Raw genomic sequence first — 21,464 nt, forward strand, 5'->3', positions numbered from 1 at the left:
GGGCTGTATCTCACCCAACAGCCAGCTCAGGGATCCAAGAAACCAATGGCTTACACGGGTTTAGAGTCAAGGCCCTCGCCGGCCTGGCACCACCACAACAGACATTGCGGCTCCCCAGGCTCCAGCCTCGCCTCTCCCTGGGCCGGCCTCCTCTGTTCCTAGCCCAGCTGCTCACCTTCTTCCCCTCTAGCAGTGCCTCCCACTTACCTCTCTCTGTTCCATCCTCCACTATCACCCGCATCCTCCTTCCCTGGCCTCGACAAGCCACACTGACCCTTCCCTAACCTTCCACTTAGAGATGGCCCCGTGGGTGCTAACATTCAATACCCTCTTGTGTCAGGCTTTGTTGTCTGCGCCTTCTTCTCCCCTCCAGCTGCCCCCTCCCCAGTGCAGGCCTGGGCTCCTGCCCCAGCTGCTGAGGAAGGGAAGGCTCTGCCGCCCCCAGCCTCTCCCTGCTCCGATCCAGCCTCCGCTCAGCTGCCAAAGGGATCTTCTCCCAATGCAGTGGGTCTGCACACCTGCATCCCCCCCAGCAGTTCCCCATCTATCACCTCCAGGATCAAACTTAAGATCCTGTTTGACTGGCAAAGTGCCCCAATACCTTCCCATACCAGACTCCCCCTCTCCCCACCACCCTGCCTTCATCAGTTCGGTGCCACTGGCCTCCTGGCAGTTCCTCATCTCCAGACTCCAGGCATTTGCACTGGCTGTCCCTCATGCCTGGTACTCTCTCCCTTCTCCTCTGGCTTCCTTCAAGTCCCAGCTAAAGCTCCCCCAGGAAGCCTTTTCGAGCCCCTGTAATTCTGGCGCCTTCCCTCCAATCTGTCCTGTCTGTAGCTGTCTGTAACAGCTGTCTTTATGTTGTCTCCCCCTTTAGACTAGGAGGTCATTGAGGGGCAGGGGCCATCGTTTGCCTCTCTTCATATCCCCAGGGTTTAATGCAGTGCCTGGCACACCATAAGTGCTTCATAAACACTTGCTGCCTTGCCTCCCAACCCGCCTGTAAGCTCTCGGTGGCCAAGAACATGCCACGGCCTCCTCTTGCATCTACAAAATGTTAGATGTGGGAGGCTGACCAGGGATGGCTGAATAATGGCTGGGCCTTCATCAGCGCCCAAGCGACCACCCCCAAAGCGTATCTCATGGCCCACTTACAAGCCTCATTAATTATATAGGGCTGCTGCTAACTGGGTCACCCCCAAGTGTGGCACACAGAGTCTAAAGATAGTCACAGACGACACTGAGTCCTGGTTCTCTCATCTTGTGTCTGCCCCCGCCTCGCGGACCAATTACCTGTGCCACTGTGGCTGAGGCGGGCAGAAAACTCATTTGTTCCACTGAAATTCAGGAAGGACGTGCCATCCCCAGGCTGGCGGGAAGGGAGGTGCCTGTGGAGAGCAAAGGACTGGCTGTCAGGCTGGGCAGAGGGGGCTGCCCCTTCTGCCCTGCTCGCCATTCAAACAGTGATCAAACACAAAGCTGCCCTGGGAGCTGGCTACCCCAACAGGTTTGGTGACCCAGAAGGAGGGCAGTCAGCTCAAGCCCCAGCAAGGGCCCAGGCCTGGAGTTCTCATGCCTGCTCCTGTGTACCCCGTGAAAAACTGCCCTCTCCCACCAAGCCCAGAAGCGAGAAAGACGTGGAGCACCATCAGAGACAAGGATCACTAGAGGGAAGTTCCCTGAGGTCTGGCTATGCCTCTGCACACAGCAGGTACTGCATTGATTAGCCAATGCCCAGCATCCATGTCACTGACAGAAAGGTCCCTGCCCTGCCTTACTCTCTTGGGATGCTATGGTAAATGATAACAATCCCACCGATCACGCTTCTTCAGGTCTTCTCAGTGTCCGAGCTCGTCCATCAGGACACACAGCTCCTGAAGGTGGAGAGCGGGGTGGGAAAAGGGCACAAAGGTCCCTTCAGGACCCCCGGCCTCTTTTAGACCAATACTCCTGGTGGGGTCACCAAGCTCAGGCAAGAAATGCTCGGGAGGAATGGAGCAGAGAGCATGGGCCACGTGTGCCAGAGACAGCACCAACCTAGGAAGAACTAAGGGAAAGGCATCCGGGCAAAGATGTCCTCCAAGAAAGGAGAAGCAGGTGGGTCATGCAGGGAGAGCCAGGCCGGCCAAGGGGCTCCAACCTCTGGAGAAATTGAGGGAAGCCTTGGGGCATATGGTCCTCATGGGGCACCACGGGCTGGGGTGGGGAAGTGAGCAGTGCAGTCGGCACTGGTGGAGACAGCATCCACTCCCCATGCACCCTGAGCATCTCAAAAGTGGATGCTCCCAGGGTGGGATGCTCCCTCCAATGGTGCCAAGGGCAGCCCCCTCACGGTCCCAGAAGAGCATGTGCCAGTGGCAATCTGCTCGAGATGAGCCTCTGCCCACCAAGCCAGGCTTTACAACTGGGTGAGATGTGCCAGACCTCAGCCTCCATGGGCACAGACTCCAGCAGCTACGTGAGCCACCTCTGCGGAAGCCCCACCACGGCCCCATCAACACCCTGATGGCCCTTCAGAGGGTGCTTCAGCTTTCTGATTCACAGATAAGAAGCTCAGATGGAGAGAAGGACAGGACATGGAGATCCCAAGGTCAGAACGGCCTCCCTCCTCCTCCAGTCCCAGCTCCGACCTCCCCTTTTGCAAGATGCCTTTCCTGGGCCTCATCACCCCCATCCTGGCCCCGCCCAGGACCCCTCCTCTGGGACTATGGGCCATTTAAATGCTTAGTATCTGCTTTGTCCTTTGTCCTCTCCCCGTCAGACTGTGAGCTTCTCCAGGGGAGCTTCTTTGTACCCCCTGGGCTTAGCGCAGTGTCTGGCACACAGCAGCGCTTAATAAACGCTTACTGGAAAAAGGAAGCAAGCTTTCTTGTCCATGTTTGGTTTCACAACGAGACCATTATGGAGAGGTTTTGCATGACTGCACATGTATGACCCATGTGGAACTGCTCACCTTCTCAAGGTGGGGGTGGGGGAAGGGAGGGAGAGAATTTGAAACTCAAAGTTTTAAAAACAAATGTTAAAAGTTACTTTTACATGTAACTGGGAAAAATTAAATGCTAAATACAGGAAAAAAAGAAAAAAGGAAGCATTTACTAAGCGCCTACTATGTGCCAGGCACTTTACCAGTGTGATCTCATCTGACCCTCACAACAATCCTGGCAGGTGGGGGCTGTCACTGCCCCCGCTTTACAGATGAGGAAACTGAGGCAGACAGGTCCGTGTCTTGACTAGGGTCAACCCAGCTATTGGTTTCTGAGGCCAGATTTGAACTCTGGTCATCCTGCATTGGCCTGGTGCTCCAAGCCCTGCACCAGGTGCAGCTGACAAATGAAGGCAGGGACAGGGCCTTAACCCTAGTGTTTCCTTCATACAGCCCTAACACCGAATCTACCACCTGTCCAGACAGGGAAGCTCCCATCATCTGACTCTACCTTGAATGGAAATTGGGTAATGAGGACAGACAGAGAGGCAGGCTGGGGGTGCCAGGCTGGGGGTGCTGGGCCAGGCATGCCAGGCCAGGGGCACCTCTCTAGGCCCAGACCACTAGATTTCCAGATGCCAAGTTGGAGCTTCTTCCAAAGCTACTAGTGATAGAGAAACTGAGGCCCAGAGAGAAGCAGGGAGCCCCCAAGGAAGAGCAGCCGCCTGAGAGAGAGGAGGACAGAGCTGGGGGAGGCAGCTCTCAGGAGCCCTTCACCACCTCCTGGGGAGACGCTGCATCTCCTGGTGAAGGAGCAACCTCCTTTACCACAGTCCTTCCATCTTAAGAACTTGGATGGTCTTTGCTCACTAAACTGGATTTGACCTGCTTCCAGGGGAGTGGTGATGAACCTTGATGGGCAGGGCGCAGGGGGCCTGCTATCCATGCTTGTTACAAAGGTTTTGTTATTCCTTTAAATAGGGGGAGGGAGAAGAAAGACAGAGATAGAGACAGGGAGAGATGGGGGTGAGGGAGGGAGAGAATGAGAAAGGGGGGAAGGGGGGAGAGAGAGGGGAGGGAGAGAGCGGGGAGGGAGAGACAGACAGAGGGAGAGAGACAGAGACAGAGAGAGATGGGGGTGAGGGAGAGAGAGAATGAGAAGGGGGGAAGGGGGAGAGAGAGAGGAGAGAGGGAGAGACAGACAGAGGGAGAGAGACAGAGAGAGACAGAGAGAGCTGGGGGTGGGGGGGAGAGAGAGAAAGAGAGAGAGAAGGGAGAGACAGAGAGAGACAGAGAGAGATGGGGGTGAGGAAGAGAGAGAATGAGAGAGACACAGAGAGAGAGAGAGATGGAGAGACAGAGAGAGACAGAGAGATGGGGGTGAGGGAGAGAGAGACAGAGAGAGAGAGGGAGAGATGGAAAGACGGAGAGAGAGACAGAGAGAGACGGTGAGAGAGGGAGAGACAGAGAGAGACGGTGAGAGAGGGAGAGACAGAGACAGACAGAGAAAGATGGGGTGAGGGAGAGAGAGAATGAGAGAGAGAGGGAGAGATGGAGGGACACAGAGAGACTGGGGTAAGGGGGAGAGAGAGAATGTAAGAGAGAGGGAGAGATGGAGAGACAGAGAGAGAGGGAGAGACAGAGAGACAGAGAGAGACAGAGAGGGAGAGACAGAGAGAGACAGTGAGAGAGAGAGAGACAGAGAGAGACAAAGAGAGATGGGGTAAGGGAGAGAGAGAATGAGGGAGAGATGGAGAGACAGAGAGAGAGGGGGAGAGACAGAGAGACAGAGAGAGACAGAAACAGAGACAGACAGAGATGGAGGTGAGGGAGAGAGGGAGAGACGAAGAGACAGAGACAGACAGAGAGAAGTGGAGGCAGAGAGAGGAGGAGGAGGAGAGGAAGAGGGAAGGAGAGAGACAGTGAGGGAATAAATGTTTGTTCACTGAAAAAGAAAATAAAATAAACAAATATAAATAAACAAGCCAGGTCTGAGGCAAAGATGCCCACCCCCCACAAAGGCTTTGCGAGGCACAGGCCCTGCATGTCTCAGGCACCTCCTCCAACACGGCATCTGATGTCATCACTTGGCTGGAACGCCTCCAATGACCCAGTAACCGCTCAACCAAACAGCGGGCAGTTGGGTGGCGTGGGCAGTTGGGTGGCGTGGGCAGTTGGGTGGGGTGGCGGATAGAGCACCAGCCTGGAATCTAGAGGACCTGAGTTCAGATCCAGCCTCAGACACTTACTGGCTGGGTGACCCTGGGCAGGTCACTTCACCTGCTGGCCTCAGTCTCCTCACCTGTAAATGAGCTGGAGAAGGAGATGGCGAACCTCTCCAGTGTCTTTGCCAAAGAACCCCAAAAAGGATCACAGAGATTCAGGCACGACTGAGCAAAAGGGACTGGGGAGAGGCTTCCAAGAGCCTCCGGCCTGCCTGGTTCCCCCCCAAGGGCTGGTGGCAAACACCTCGGCCTTGCCATGACTCTCCGTCTCTGGGCCCCGGGATCCGATTCAGCCCGAGCCCATCTCATACAAGGGTCTGAGGCCCGCACGTGCTGCCCATGCCCCCGGCCTCGAGGCGCTCCTCTCAGGCCCCTCACCTTCCCGCGGCTTCGTGATATGCCAGCTCCAGCAGCTCCGCAGACGAGTGAGTCAGATCCCGCTGCCCCCTGCCCTGGAGCTCGGCCATGTTCTGGCGGGTCTGGTGATGGATCTGGATGGCTTCTCCGGACGGACCTACCGGATGAGTAGCCGATGGTCAGTGGCTCCTGGGCACATCAGGAGCTTGTGGACTCTGACTCCTCCTCTCCTTCCTCCTCCCCATCGCAGCCCACTCACTTTTCAGCCCTTTGTAAAGCTACCTCTGGCCCCAAACTCAACTAAAACTGTTCTGAGGTTCCTGTATCCTCTATGCAGCAACTCATGCCTTTCTTAGTCCTTATCCACCACCCCCCAGAGCCTTTGTCTTCAGTGACCCCTGCCAAAGAGCAGAGGGCCCAGGACCGAGCCCCGGGGGGCACCTGCCCATGGGGCATCTGCCCATGGGATCAAACAGAGCCCTGGCGGGGGGCACCTGCCTGTGGGCCCAAGGACAGAGCCCCAGAGGACACCTACCTGTGGGCCCAAATAGAGCCATGGTGGGGAGGGGGGGCACTTGCCCATGGGCCCAAAGACAGAGCCTGGGGGACACCTGCCCACAAGACCAGGGAAGTGCGGGGTGAACCAACAAAGCAGGCCCAGGACTACACCAAGAAAGTGTGACTTAAATAGCCATTTCCTTGAGACTCAGATAAGAGTGTGTGTACCTGAGGGGGCAGGGGTCACCTAACTGGCCTCCAACCTCTCCCATCTCTGGCTGATCCTCCAGGTATAACTCATGCTGTTCCCCAACCCCACCCCCACCCCTCCAAAAAAAAACCTTCCAAAGCAACCTATCAATGAGTGTAACTTGTCCCAGTAAGCCGAGCGCCTACGTGTGAAAGGGAGAGGAAGCAGATGGCAAACCAGGCAAGGTCTAAGAGGAAAGGGTCCCAGGAGCAAAGTGCAAGCTGGGCCTCGAGAGAGATGACGGACAAGGCCTGGCCTGTAACAGGTCTCAGACTGACTGAGGCAATGCCAACACAGGGATTAAAGCTTAAAAAGGCCGAGGTCTCCCACTGCATTGGGGCCATCTCCAGTCGTCCTGATCTATATCTGCCCCTGGACCCAGATGGCTCCAGAGGTGAAAATGAGGCTGGTGACCTTGCATGGCCCTGCCTCACTTAAATCCAATTCACTGGCATGTCACGGCATCACCTCCCCGATGTCATGGTCCTCTTAGAGAACGAAGGGCAAACTAAAACAAAAGGAGGACGAGGCCTGGCAGGGGAAGCTGGGGGCCTTCTAGGGTGAAGGAGCTCCATGAGGGTGGTGGAGGAAGAGACAATGAGATGGGCAGAGGCCTAGCAGAAAACTCAGGAACTCAGGGGAAGGGAAGGACCAAAGCAGCATCAGGTGATGGCCCATCAGCACCTACATTCAGGGTGAGGGCCCTGAGGAGGCCGGGGCCTGGAAGGTGACCCCAACAGAGAGAAGCTGCTCCTGCCCCAGAGACAGAAGGATGGCAGCGAGGAGCAGAGGAGGGCCAGTCCAGCCCAACGCTCCCTAGGCTGACCGAGGCCACCCACAGTACAAAGCCTGCAACAAGATCGGGGAGGGGGGGGGGGCGGCAAACCTGCTCAGAGGGCTCCAGAGAAGGCTCGGGGCCTGCAGCTCTATCACCCCCACCCCCCGGTTCTCTGAGCCAGGATCATAGGCAGTCTATGAGGATGAGGAATGGGGCATGGGGAAACAAACCATCCAAGCTCTGGGGAATCAGAGACAAAGGGGGTGACAATACCCACGTTCTCCACTCCAGTTTGGGAGTGTGTCCCCTTCTCAAGCACTGTTCTGACACCTTCAGGAGATGCTACCTGATTCCTGGGGCAGGGGCTGTGGCCTCACCCCCAGAGACATGTGACCCAGAACTTGGGGGTGGGAAGATGGGTCACCCCCTGCCCTCCCTGCCACAGCCAAGGGAGGGCTCATCTCCAACACAGCTATGTCTATGCCTGTCCTTAACAAACACTTCCCTGCTCTGCCCCCCTTCCAAGCCAAGCTTCAGCCCCAAGCTGACCACCACGTGGGCACCCAGAGCAGGAGGCCCTGGAGCGCCCACACCTCCCTTCTCCCCCAGTCACAGCATAGCAAAGGCAACCAGATGCTTCCCTCCCAAAAAGGTGGCAAGGCGAGGATTGCCTTCAATGTCTGGGGTAAAATGGAAGCTCAGCATGGGCAAAGGCCCTTCCCATAGTCATGTGGCTGGCGTCCAAGCTGACACGTGTCAGAAAAGAGAGAGGCACTGCCCTCAAGAAGCTTCCACTCTAGTGACTCATCAGCATTCTGCTTTGCTCTGGATCTCTCCACATGTACATCCTACCTCCGCTATGACATTGTGAACTTCCCTAGCACAGAGCTGTACGCAGAGCAGGCTCCACAGAAATGCTTCTGGAAGCTAGAACTAGAGCTGAGAGCCCCAGTAACCAGAGAGGGTGGGCCCCACAGAGGCAGAACTACAGGATGAGGAAGGGGCTGGGGTCCTGGCGAGATGGCAAGAGGCAGCAGTGCAGAGGCTGGCGGGCCTCCAGACTTACCCACAGGGAAGGTGTGCATCCACCTCCTTCTGTTGGATGTCAGCTTCATGGGCATGCGAGATGGCGCAAAGGGGTTAATCAGAGCTCGCTGCGGCGTGTAGCCGCCGGGACGGATGTGCAACATGGACTCGGCGCTGCCCACATGGAACCTCCCTGGTGCACTCGAGTCCCGCTGCTGGGTCTCCATCATGTTCTCCAGGACATCTGTGGGTTACCATGGACAAGCACAAAGCAAGAATGAGAGCAAGACAACATGGAGGCCTGAGACAACTGACCAACTCCCAACAAAAGGAGGGAAAGCAAAGACGCGGAATTTCAAAATCAAGGTCCTAGAGGAGCAAGTTCGTATTTCTTTTTTTTCTTACCTTTTTTTAATAAGTTAATTTATTTATTTTTTGTTTTTAACATTCACTTCCATAAGTTTTAGATCTTCTCCCCTTCCCTTCCCTCTCCCCCCTCCCCAAGATGGCATATAATCCAATACAGGCTCTACATGTACATTCCTATTAAACGTTTTCACATTAGTCATGTTGTATGGAAGAATTAGAACGAATGAAGTCCGTCTGCTCCTCATTTCTTATCGCACAATAGCATTCCATTACATTCATACACACAACTTGTTCAGCCATGCGCCAATTGATGGGCATCCCCTCGATTTCCAATTCTTGACCACCACAAAAAGAGAAGCTATAAATAGTTTTGTACATGTGGGTCCTTTTCCCATTTTCATGATCTCTTTGGGATACAGCCCTAGAAGTGGTATTGCTGGGTCAAACGGTATGCACAGTTTTTTTTTAATTAAAGAAAGATTTTATTTATTGTTCTTTTGCAAGAGACCACAAGAGACAGGGTGACCCATGAGACACACCCTTCCACACAATTACAAAGTCTCCCTCCCATATTCCTCATTGGCTGGGTGGCATGCACATTTGTATGGCCCTTTGGGCATAGCTCCAAATTGCTCTCCAGAATGGTTGGATCAGCCCACAGCTCCACCAACAATGCATTAGTGTTCCAATATTTCCACATCTTCTCCAACATTTATCATTTTCCTGTTTTGTCATGTTAACCAATCTGATAGGTGTGATGTGGTACCTCAGAGTTGTTTTGATTTGCAGTTCTCTAATCAATAGTTATTTAGAGCATTTTTTCATATGACTATAAATAGCTCTAATTTCTTCTTCTGAAAACTGCCTTTTCATATCCTTTGACCATCTATCAATTGGCAAATGACTTGTATTCTTGTAAATTTGACTCAGTTTTCTATATATTTTAGAAATGAGGCCTTTATCAGAGACACTAGTTGTAAAAATTCTTTCCCAGTTTTCTGCTTCCCTCCTAATCTCGGGTGCATTGGCTTTGTTTGTGCAAAAACTTTTCAATTTCATATAACCAAAATTACCCATTTTGCATTTCATAATGTTCTCTATCTCTTGTTTGGTCATAAATTCCTCCATTGTCCATAAATCTGACAGATAAACTATTCTTTCCTCTCCTAATTTGTTTATAGTATCAGCCTTCATATCTAGGTTGTGTACCCATTTGGACTTTACTCTGGTATATGGTGTCAGACGTTGGCTTATGCCCAGTTTCTGCCACACTATTTCCCAGTTTTCCCAGCAGTTTTTGTCAGTCAGTGAGTTTTCATCCCAGAAGCTGGGGTTTTGAGTTTATCAAGTAGTACATTGCTATAATCATTGACTACTGTGTCTTGTGTACCTAACCTATTCCACCGATATGCCTCTCTATTTCTTAGCCAGTACCAAGTAGTTTTGGTGACTGCTGCTTTCTGATACAATGTAAGATCTGGTGTGGCTAGACCACCTTCCCTAGCATTTCTTTTCATCAATTCCCTCGATATTCTGGACCTTTTGTTCTTCCAGATGAATTCCGTTATTATTTTTTCTAGCTCTATAAAATAATTTTTTGGTAGTTTGATTGGTATGGCACACAAGCTTGTATTTCTACCAAAGTTAATTGAGTCTTTCCAACTCAGAAATGCCCGAAAGATCATGGGGATAGAACAAGCCATGAATCAAGGCCAGATAAGATGTAATGGTCCCAATGGTGGGAGGGGCAGAACTGGCCACAGAGTCAGGAGAACCTGAATTCAAATTCTGCCTGATACATGCCCGCTGGGAGGCACCAGGCACTTCCCTCCATCCATCTCTCAGGGACAGAGCAGAGGGAGGCTTCTAGCCCAGAGGTTCTCAGGGTTGGTAAACAGGAGGTGACCATGTGCTCTGTTCTGCTATGCTCTGACATGGAGATGCCAAAGCCCCGGCACCACCAAGCCCAGCAGCCCCTCCCAGACTGGTCCCGGCGGCGCTCCCAACTGACCTCGTGTGCTGGTGTAGCCCAGGGAGCTGCTGACGTCATACTGGTGCAGGTGTGTGTGAGGGATAAGCAGGATGTGGGAGCCCTTGCCAAGAGAGCTGTCGTCTGAGGCCTGGCTCCTCACCTCCTCTGGGGGTAGGGTGCGACTCTGCACCGAGGGGCTCGAGGACACATCAAAGGAGCTGGAACTCTTCCGAGCCTGGCTCTCTCGCTCCCTCACGGACCTGGCAGCCCAGGGAGCAGAAAAGAAGAAATGGTCTTTGCAGTTACAAAGATAGAACTGAACTGAAATGGGTGGTACAGGCACCACTACCCCATTTTACTGATGGAAAAACTGAGGCCTCAAGAGTTAAACTGACTCGCCAACAGTACCACGGCCAGTCAGTGTCACGCTGGGATCACACAGCCTCCCAAGCCCATCAGTCTCTTGTCCTGGGTCTTCAGGACGTGGCGGGCACAGTGCTCACAGGTTCCCAGAGAATGTGGCCTTCCTTCCTCTGGGTGAGAAGGATTAAAACTAGCTTCTCAGAGAACCTGAAAGCATTCTGAGGTTCCCAGGGGGGAGGAAGACACTGCCACCCCGAGCTAGGTGCAGGGGATCCGGAATCACCCAATACCAACGACGACAGCTCAGGACCTGAAAAGGGCCTCGTCAACAGGATAGGGTCGTATACAGTTTATATTTTTTTCATTTTGTTTTTGGTTTTGTTTTTTGTTCTTTTGAAGGGGGGAGGGCAGGGCAGTTAGGGTTAAGTGACTTGCCCAAGGTCAGACAGCTAGTACATGTGTCAAGTGTCTGAGGCTACATTTGAACTCAGGTCCTCCTGACTCCAGGGCCGGTGCTCTACTCACTGCGCCACCCAGCCGCCCCATTGGCACATATTTTATGAAGTGCACAATCTCTCCAAATCATTGTGATCAAAGTGAAAATTGGAGTGTTCAGTAGCCAAGACTACATCAACAGGTTCCAAAGTTGTGATTCTGTACCCAGGGAACCCTCCAGACACACACACACACACACACACACACACACACACACACACACACACATCCTCTATAACTTAAATAGTAGCTGGCCTGAGGACCGGAAGGAAAGTGACCCACTCATGGTCCCATGGTTGGTATCAGAGGAGGGATCAGAAGGTTCCCCCCAACTATAGCAATCTCTGCTCTACCAACAACTGCCCTTGGGAATGAGTGCCTCCTCCCCCAGCCAGCTCAAGGTCACGATCTCGGCTCCCAAGCAGCCTCCCTGGGCATCTCAAGCCACGAAATGGCGTGGAGGCAGGCAGGCTCAGAGACAGAGTCCCACCCTCCACCCCCACCACAGCCACATCCTGAGCCCTCTCCTCTCTCCCTCCCCACAGGGCGCCCAGTGCAAAGGCAGACAAGGACCTGAAGGTGGTGAGGCGCTGAGCACGGGCTGGGCCGGGCAGCCTGAACACTTGGGCATCGTAGGCATCATAGTCCACCTGGATGGGCAGAGCATTCTCCGACTCCTTTGGGGTCCCGATTGCTAAAATCCACAGAAAAGGACAGATGAGGAACCACCAAAAACAAGGTTCTTCTTATTCTGCTGGGTCCCCAAGGGCAGAACCAGGAGAGGGGGAAGCAGCCATTCAGACAGCAGGCTTGGGCTGGGGCTAGACAGAGGTGAAGTGGCTCCCTGGGGGGGGAGCCGGGACCCCATCATAGATGGTCTTCAAACAGGTCTAGAGAGAACTAGGCGACCTCAGGGCTCCCTTCCAAAGTGTGGAGCCTATGACCCTGTGCTTCCCTTCTTCTCCTGTAGCATGGGGGGGGGGCACACAGTAGGTGCTTAATAAGTATTTACCGCCTCTTTCACGAAAAACTGCAGTTCTTGACTGGGTTCTAACCAGTAAAGTACAAAGCACCTTGGGGATAGGGCCAGGAGGCGCTTCAGCATACAATGTGGAGGCTGATGAGGGAGGGCCCTGATCCCCATAAAGCAGAGTGCTTAAAAAAATTAAAGATGGATAAAAGGCAAAGATACAAAGATGAAAGAGGCCACGAGGTGGCGCCATGGTGCACAGAACACAGACACTGCCTAGTTGTGTGACCTTGGACAAGTCACTTCACCTTAACTGCCTCACTTTCCTCATTTGTGAAATGAGCTGGAGAAAGTTATGGCAAACCGCTCCAGGGTCTGTCAGGAAAACCCCAAATGGGGCCACAAAGAGCCAGCCATGACCGAAGTGACTCAGTGATAATGGAAGCCCCTCTGGGAAACTTCACTTCCCATTCCACCAACCAGAGAAAAGGACCCCCCACCCCCGCCGGCCCAAGGCCTATTCACCAGGGGCCTCCGGAGGCCCAGTCCTTCCTTCACTCCCCGCCACAGTCTGATCCCCCCCCTTCTTGCTATTTCTGTGGCTGTCCCCATGCATGGAGTGCCTTGCCAACCCCTGCCTCCAGGCCCTGCCTTCCCTGGTCCCTCTCTGGATTTCCTCCTGTCTTTACTGGATACATCGTCCTGTGTCACTTAGGTCCCATTGCCCCCAAGAGCCAAGACTGTGTTTCTGCCCTTCTTTCTGTCCTTGACACTTGGCACAGGACCTGGCGCATAGTGGGTGTTTTAAAATGTTGACAGAGTGACTGACACCTCAGTATGGGATGGAGAGGCCCTGGCCTTGAACCTGCTCCCGGGAGTCCTAGCCCAATCAGAGACACTTTGAGAATAGAGATGGAGCGCGCGACTGAGCTCGGACGGGCTTCATCAGCAGGCTGTGGCTGCGACGTGAAGAATGTCCATGCAGCGTAACTCACACAGACCGTCCACCACACCACAAGTGGCAAAAGTGCAGCCCCTGACATTCCCCGGGGATCCCAGACCAGATTAAAATACGATTAGGAAATAGTTAACAAAATAAGTAAAAAAACAATAGAAGATGTGGTCTTCTAAGTCAGGGCTTCCCCTGTACAGCTCAGTCGCCCCGTCTCTATCTGAGGGAGACGCCATTGGTGTAAACTAAAGAAGGTTGCAATCTGGGATCACAGAGGGAGAGCCCATGATGGGACAGCCCTGAGGCAATACGCCCCCCCTGTCCTGGGTCCGTGCCAGGGAGAAGCTCCTTCCTCGAAGCCAAACTACCAGATGTCTCCTTTCTTAAAAGGAGGACCCCCGAGTCTGGCGAGACCTCAGAGATCGAGTCATACCCCCTTCATTTTCCCAGGAGGGAGAGCTGCAGCTTCTCTGGCTTGGAAGGGACAGATGCCCGGCCCCTCCAGGCCTGCCCTGGCCCTGGGCCCTTCCGAGCCACACTCCTCAGGCCTGGGAACATTCCCAGGTTCTCCCACAGCTACACTTTCTGCTCCAGGGGGAGCAGGGGGACCCGACCCAGGGCCAAGGCAAATCACCCCCTTCCCCCTTCAAGCTTCATTCAGTGTCCTCATCCGTAAACTGGGAGGAACAGAGGTATTTGCTTCCCAGGTGTGACCAAGGAGGTGCTTGAGTGCTGGCTAAATGCTCAAACTCCATATTGAGGTTAGTTATTCTCTTTTCAGAACAGGCAGCCAGCTTTCCCAACCCCATGGCACTGCCCAGGGGCCCCTCTGCTGCCCCCAGGATAGAGGCTCAACTGTTTTCAAAGGCAACAGAAGAATCAGGTCCAAAAAACACTTACAGGTATCCCGGCCATTTTTTGCTTTTTCGGTCACAGGCTGGAAAAAATTAAAGAGATGATTAAGAGGAAGAAGGACAAAGACGAATAAAGCAAGGGGCTGCATTTTACAACGAGCCGCACCTGTTCTGCCTAAGACAGCCCATTTCAAAGAGGCCCTCGAAGGCCACCTAGAACCTAGAACTGCAAACGGAGGACAGCCGCACACGTGAGGCCTCGGATCTTAGCGCGGCCTGTGCTCGTATTGACCCTTCTCGATAAATCTCCACAGCACGGGGACAAGATGAGAAGCAGGCCAACGTGCAGCCTCCATCAGCTCCCAGACCTCTTCCAATTCAGACAAGAAAGTGTTCTAGAATTCTAATTCACCCTTGAAGCATCTGCTGAGACTATCGGTGTGGGCATTCAGTTCTGGAAATTACAATTCTTTTTTAAATTTTTTTTGTTTAGTTTTAGTTTTCAACATTCACTTTTAGAAGATTTTGAAGTTCTCAGTTTTTCCGCCACCAAGACAGCATGCAGTCTGATGCAGGCTATGCACATAATAATCATATTACACACATGGAAACTATAATTCTTAAAAACCGACTTCAACTCAAATCTCCCCTTGTTGGGTTTAGATAGGGGGCTTCATTGGGGTAGGACAGCGAGTCTCAGCCCCCCAAAAAGTTCTTATTTATGAGGGTTCTATCTATAAATATTTACCATATTGGAAATTAAAACTGATAAAATTTCAAAATATCTATCAATTAATTTAATAACACTAAGCCCATTAACATTTATGTTAATATAACCTATTTATGTTAACATCCCATATTAACATAAAGAACATATTTTAATGAAAAATAATTATACTTTCCAAAACAAAAAACATTTCATGTAAAAAATGCCACTGTTTTTACATAATGTCTTTGAAATACAGCTGGCTACCCCATGGGCTTCTGCATTCAATCTGTGTGAGCCACCGTTTCGACTGCAGCACATAAAGATATACTCCAGTTACTTCAGGTAGGTGGTTAGAAAAGGGAGGAGTATTTTAACAGACAGATAACGCCTCTGGTATTACTATGAAAGTAATCTGGACCTCAGGGAAGGGTCTCTGGGACCCCGGGGATGCAAAGAACACACTGTGAGAACAGTGACTGTCATGAACTCCCAAAGGACAACCCCTTGTCCCAAAGCCAGCAGACACCCTCCCTGACACCCACCATCTTGGGGAGCTGCCAGGGGCGCTGAGCAGTTCAGGGTCCCCAGCCAGAACATGTCAAAGGCAGGATCTGAATCCTGTCTTCCTAACTATCTAGTTATTCGAGGCAAGGCCGGGGGAAGGGAGGACGGGGCTGTAGGCAAGAGGCCAGGACTACCCACCTTCCTTCCCGCCAGCTTGATTCGTGGGGTGAAGCTGTTACACAGATGCTGACTCTTGGAGGTGTAGAAACTGCAGAGAAGAGAGAGGCCCATTAAGCTGAGCCCGCGCCCCTTTAGAACATGACTCGATGAGGCCGGGCTGCCCCCCACCCCACTCCGCGCAGCCCTGTGGGTCCGTATGGATGAGTCGCTCCCATCCCCAGGGCACATTCTCCAGTGCAGGGGCTGCCTTTCCCACCCTCACTCCCTCCAGGTTCTCCAGGGCAAAGCAACCTGTGGTTTATCCAGTGAGGGATATTGTAGTCATCCCCGAGGCGAGAATCCCGAGGACCGCTTCGATTATGCAGCTGACAGGAAAGAGAGGACAGTCAATGAGCTAGAGAAGGAACTACAGAGTGGAACGAACAACCCCCTCCCCCCACCACAGCACAAACTCCTTCAGAGGATTCTTGGCATCTTAAGTAAAATCCAAACTCCTTTGCCTGGCATTCAGGGCCCCGGATCTGTCCAGCCTCCTCTCCTCCTGCTGCTGCCCCTCGAGAACCACACTGTGGCTACCCTCAAAGACGTCCCCAGCTTTCCCACCTCCAGGCCTTTGATCGTGCCATTCTTTAGGACCAGAATGCCGGCTTCCTGAGGGCCTCAAAACTCCCCCCTGCCCCAGGCCCCATCCGCTCGGCCCAGGCCCCATCTCACAGCCCTGTCATCCCCGCTCATACCCATCCCAGCCTAGTGATCCAAGGGCACATGTCATCACGCCTCCCCTCGAGATGCAGGGCCTCGTGGACAGCAGGCCCAGGCTAATCACCCTGCCAACACCTAAATGCCAGCTGACTGCAACCCGGTCACTTCCTGACCCTAGACTCATGGCTGTAGTATGGGGATAACGGTGCCTTTGATGACCTAAAGTAGGGAAGGGACCCGGCCAACTTTTAAGCCCCTATGAAGACCAGGGCTTGCCATGACTGCAGCAGGTCAGGGAACTCCCGGAGGGCAGGTGCCCAAGCTCGCTTCTATCTGCAGTGGCCCAAGTGCCCAAGCTCTGGAGCCTCATCACAGCTGACCCTCATACACACCAAACACCTTAGCTCGTCCATTCTCTCGGCCTACAGAGGCAGTTGCCACAAAGAGCTCTGCACCTGGAGGCCAAAGATGTGGGTTCGAATCCCGCTCTCAATAGGGGAGACATGCATGCACCGGAGATTTGCCTGTGAGCCCCAGCTTCCTCCAGTTCCTGACCACTAAGGCAACGAGCACTCTCACAGTCATCTCTGTCCTTCCTGCCTTTCCCAGTAATCCCCCTTAAAGCTAGAACCTGCCCTCTGTGGATTATCCCCAGTTCATCCTGCCTAGAGCTTGTCTGTCCAGAGGCTGCTGTCCTTAGGAAGGGCCTGAGAGCAGGGACTGCCTTTGGCCTTTCCTTGTGTCCCCAAAGCTAAGCAGAGTGCCTGGCACCCAGTAGGTGCATAATTAATGCCTGCTCACTCACAGAGTTCCCCGGCCTCCTCACCTTAAACAGTGGCACAGCATGCAGCGGCTGCTCCCCCATGCACACCAAATCCACACCGATCCCTAGGAGAAAGAACAGACCCCTTTCTATTTGTCCCCAAAGAAGCTAACGAGCAGAGTTGGACCCTGGCTCGGAAAGGAGCGGACGTTCTCCTTCTCCTCACTCTCCACCCTGATCCATGCCCTGACCTGGCACAGGACAACGTGGCCTCCCCTGCTTCTTGGGAGATGGAGGGCCAGGCCTTGTCCCCAGGACTCTGGGCTCTGTGCAGAAAGGATGGCAGCCTCCCCCCTGCCCCCAAGGCCCTGCCTGGCCCCCGCCTCCCTCCCAATATGACCTACATTTATTCTGCCCCGATTTTGAATGTACTAATCTGGGTAATGGGGGGTCATCTCCAAGGGAATGCACCAGGAAGATCCTTTTGTTCTGGAGCTGGTAGCACACAGTAGGCACTTAATAAGTGCTCAGCCCAAGAGCCGCCCTGGGGAGGGCCTCAAGGCCCAGAGTCATGAAGGAGGATCAAGAAGCCAAGCCCGGGATGTTACCATTGTCGATCATGCGCTGCTTGGTCAGGATCATGAGGAGCCGGTCCACCTCAAACACGCCGACCCCGGGGGTGATGACCACCGACATCTGCCCCGTCCGGTCAAAATTGCGGTTGATGTAGTGCTTGTCAAACACTGAAACACAGCGAGCACACGCAGTACCCGCGGCTGAGAGCGGCACCCCTGGCATCCTCTGGACTCTGCCTGGCAGACGCCCACTCTTTCAGGGTCCCTATAAACAAGCAGCCAGGGAGGAGCCCAACCACAGGGTGTGGGGACTGCAACTGCCTGTCCCCACAACAACCCTCTGGGAAAACTCCCCCACCAAGCGCGATGGCTCTCTGTGGACTCTGAGGGAGCCTGGGCTCTCAAAGGCAACGTCCACAGGGACAAGCTCCAGCCAGGCTGGTGAGCTCCACTACAGCACAGAGACCAGGGCGTCTGAGGTCAGAGCACCTGGGTTCAAGTCCTCCCTCTGAAGCCTATGCCAAGTCCTGTCCCGTCACTGGGCCTCAGTTTCCCTCCCCAAAAGGGCTCAGAGGTCCGTGCCAGCTCCAGGATTAGGATCTCAGGACCCTTGAAGGCAGCAGGAGACCTGGAGGGGCCCAAATGTCTGCTGCCTGACAAAGAAGACCCGGGCTAGAAGGGAATGGTGAACGATGTAGGGGAGGTGGTGCAAGCAGCAGCGGCAGAGGGAGGAGAATACACACAAACCCCCGACCCTTTGAGCACAGATGGCCCATGGAGGCCCCCACTCTGCTGGAATCAGAACATTCATTTCCAATTCCAAAATCGACCACCCGTTTCAGAAAAGCAGCAGCAGGCCCATGGGACAGGAGTTTCTTCATGATAACAGTGTTCTGCCCACGCTCCTGCAGATCCCCAGCTCCTGGGGGCGAACACATGCACACACGTGCATGCATGTACACCCATGTACACATGCACACATGCTCACACACGCATGAATGTTCCCACACAGCACACGTGAGTCAAAGCTTGGGCCTACACTACCACTGATTCCAGAAGACCAGAGGGAAGCCCTGCGTACGGGGGGGAATTCTTGGTGGGAACATTTTGGACACCGCTCCCCAGAAGAACAAAGTGCTAGAACCCCAATGGGAGGGACCCCAGAGGCCACGCTGCGCAAAGGCTGGCAGCTCTGGCCGCCCAAGGCAGATGGACTGGGAGGGTTTCCCACAGGTGAAAAGGTCTCCTACAGCCCAGGCTGTGGCCACGAAGCAGGTCCCAGAAGGACGGCCACTTCCACTCCCAGCACAAGGATCCCATGAAAGCATCATGCATATGGCCCAGAGTTCACACTCCCAGGCCTCACCCACTGCCCAGGCAGGAGACCCAGGGTCTCTGGGGCATCCAGGAGGTGCCCAGGCTCCACACTCACCATTGAATGACAGATTAATGGCCTCCAGGTAGTTCCCCTGGGCTGAGGTAGAATTGTCACCTTGAGGAAAGCCCTCTGTGCAAAGAGATAAAGACAAGATCAGGCCCCCGCAGGCCTCTGGCCCACCGGTTACCAACTGTCTGACCCTCAGGAAGGGGAAAAAGCATCATCCCCATCCTCACCCCCATTTCACAGACAAGAAAACTGAGGCCCCTGGGTCTGCCTGAGGGCCAAGCAGAACAAAGCTAACTCCTCTTCCCTGGGACAGTCCCCCAGGCTCAGACCCTTAAGGCTGTTCCCCCATTAAACATGTCACAGAGAGGAGAGGAGGGCAGGGCCATGGACCCACAGCTAACACAGCCTCCACAATAGGTGATCCTGTCAGCAAAGGCCCTCCCCTCTGCTGACTTGGCCAATGACCTGTGCACAGCTGCGGACCCTGGGTCCAAACCAATAAAGCCCACACAGCTGATGTGGGGCCGAGCCTTTCCACACCAGGCATGGCTAGCCTCACATGAGAGACCCACGCTTTGTCATCAGGCCTTGACTTGAGGCCCTTCCAGGTAAGTATCAGCTGTCAGAACTTTTGGGGGCCCAGCAACTGCCACACCCTGACAGGGCACCCAAGGAGGGTCTGAATCACAGAGCTGCCTCTCCCTCACCACTCACAAAACCTCCCATAAACCACACTCCTGAAGACAGAGGGCACAGTGATGGTGCCAGGCAAGGGCTGGACACACACGAGGCTCGCAGGAATGAGCTGCCCAAGAAATAAGCAAGCTGACCCACCCCCAACTTGCCCTTGGCCAGAGGCAGAAGCAAGAGTACTGACAAGGACATTGACACCAGCTACCAGGGTGACAGATGGTACCTGCCCGCTCCAGCCGCACCAGCACCGGGTACTGCACAAAGAGCTTCTTAATGGTCACTAAGAGCGATGTCCACTCTTCTCGTCTCTCGTTCTGAACCACCACCCTGCAGGGAACGCAAAGGGGCCACAAGTGGGTGCTGGCCCCTGGCCCCAGAGAAGAGACAGGCTCCAGGCCTCTGGGGGCCCTGGAGCCAGTGGGGCTCAGACCCAGGTCTGGACTCACAAGGCCTGCCTGAGAGGACCCCCCTGAGCTTCATTCTCCTCATGTATCAAGCAGGAGTCTGGATGGATCTCATGAGACCTCACGGACCCTCTAGCCCTGAGCCTTGGAAGCCAAGCTCCAAAGGAGAACACGGGCAGGAGCACCGAGCCCCACTGACCAGGCCTGGGCTCAGTCCAAAACACACCATCGATCACTCGGCTTTCATAAGCACTTCCTGGGGCCAGACCAAGGGACAACAATCTCTCACCCCCCCAAAGGCTCACCAGCCGCAGCTGAGGCCAGAACCCTCACATGGAGTGAAGCCTGGAGCCTGGGAGCTTAGGCCTGTTATCTGCCAGCATCTGAAGGGGTGTCACAGAGGTCTCACAGAACAGAAAGGCAAACGCTCACCCCACACAAGCAAACGCTTCTAGCCAGAGCTGAGAACAAACCCACAGAGAGGCCCACGGCCTGAGGAGAGTGAGCTCCCCGTCCCTGGGGTGGCATCCAAGCAGGGCCTATCAGTCATGTCACGGGCCCTGGCGAGGGAAGTCCCCAGCACTTCTGGGAGCCCAGGGCTTTGACCCTGCAGAAGGGACAGGAAGGCTCAAAACCACTCCGTTCATAAAGAGAACCGAGACAAACATCAGCAGCTCGACATGGTGGCCTTTTCTAAGACGATTACTATCAACTGTTTTTTAAAAGAAAAATCTATTTGGGGGCAGAAGCAATCTGATTTCACAACCGACTGAATAAAAAATTATGCAAAGGGAAAATGGGCTTATTAAATAAAACCAGTCAAAGTTGGACATGCTGGCCGCTGAAAACACAAATTAAACCAAAGCAGCTCCATGGATGTCGCGCTACCTCAGGAGGACTCAAGTTCTAATCCAGCCTCAGACCCCTCCTAGTGGGGTGACCCTGGGCACATCACCTCACTCCCATCTGCCTCAGCTTCCCCATCTGTAAAATGGGGTAAATCAAAGCACCTACCCTCCCCCGAGGTTGGAGTGGGGGTCAAACAAGATCACATTTGTGAAGCGCTCTGCCGATTATCTCGATAATGCAGATAACAGGAAACCTGGTGGTCAACAGCCCCAGCAATCATTGGGAAAGCTGAAGGAAGGGCATCTTCAGCGGCCTCAGCCGTAAATACACCAAACGAGGCCTAAGCTCCTTCTGGGTAAGGCACTGACGGCGTGTCTAGTGAGGCAGTTACCCCCAAAGCGCCACCCTGGGCCTGGAAAGGGGAGGTCATTCGTCACCCCCGGGGGTCTCCTGGAGGCTCTCGAGGGTGGGCATCCCAGGCCCAACAGGGGAGAAAGCCAGGCCCTGCTCCATCACCGGCCCTGGGACTAACTCATCATCCTCAGCTCACCTCCGGGGCCACCCCTCCCCTTCATGGACATCTGCCTTTAGAGGGGAAGATGCTCGGAGGCAGGGACAGATACCTCAGTATCTGTATGATGGCCAGTGCGTCCCACCATGATTGGT

General features: G+C 54.0%; 1 protein-coding gene across 2 annotated transcripts in view; it reads right to left on the minus strand.

The window, feature by feature from the left end:
* Positions 1–21,464, minus strand: part of DEPDC5 (DEP domain containing 5, GATOR1 subcomplex subunit) — a 119,301-nt gene that overhangs the window by 52,252 nt on the left and 45,585 nt on the right. For both annotated transcript variants that reach the window (XM_036769142.1, XM_036769134.1), the window contains exons 13-24: positions 19,769–19,872; positions 18,898–18,972; positions 17,499–17,633; positions 16,954–17,015; positions 15,717–15,790; positions 15,444–15,513; positions 14,079–14,115; positions 11,830–11,950; positions 10,438–10,658; positions 8,098–8,301; positions 5,527–5,662; positions 1,294–1,388 (exon numbers count right to left, since the gene is read on the minus strand). In XM_036769142.1, the coding sequence (XP_036625037.1) occupies positions 1,294–1,388; positions 5,527–5,662; positions 8,098–8,301; positions 10,438–10,658; positions 11,830–11,950; positions 14,079–14,115; positions 15,444–15,513; positions 15,717–15,790; positions 16,954–17,015; positions 17,499–17,633; positions 18,898–18,972; positions 19,769–19,872 (1,334 nt within the window). The remainder of the gene's footprint in view (positions 1–1,293; positions 1,389–5,526; positions 5,663–8,097; positions 8,302–10,437; positions 10,659–11,829; positions 11,951–14,078; positions 14,116–15,443; positions 15,514–15,716; positions 15,791–16,953; positions 17,016–17,498; positions 17,634–18,897; positions 18,973–19,768; positions 19,873–21,464) is intronic.

Source organism: Trichosurus vulpecula, chromosome 1 (genome assembly GCF_011100635.1).
Source record: "Trichosurus vulpecula isolate mTriVul1 chromosome 1, mTriVul1.pri, whole genome shotgun sequence".
NCBI classification, from domain to species: Eukaryota; Metazoa; Chordata; class Mammalia; order Diprotodontia; family Phalangeridae; genus Trichosurus; species Trichosurus vulpecula.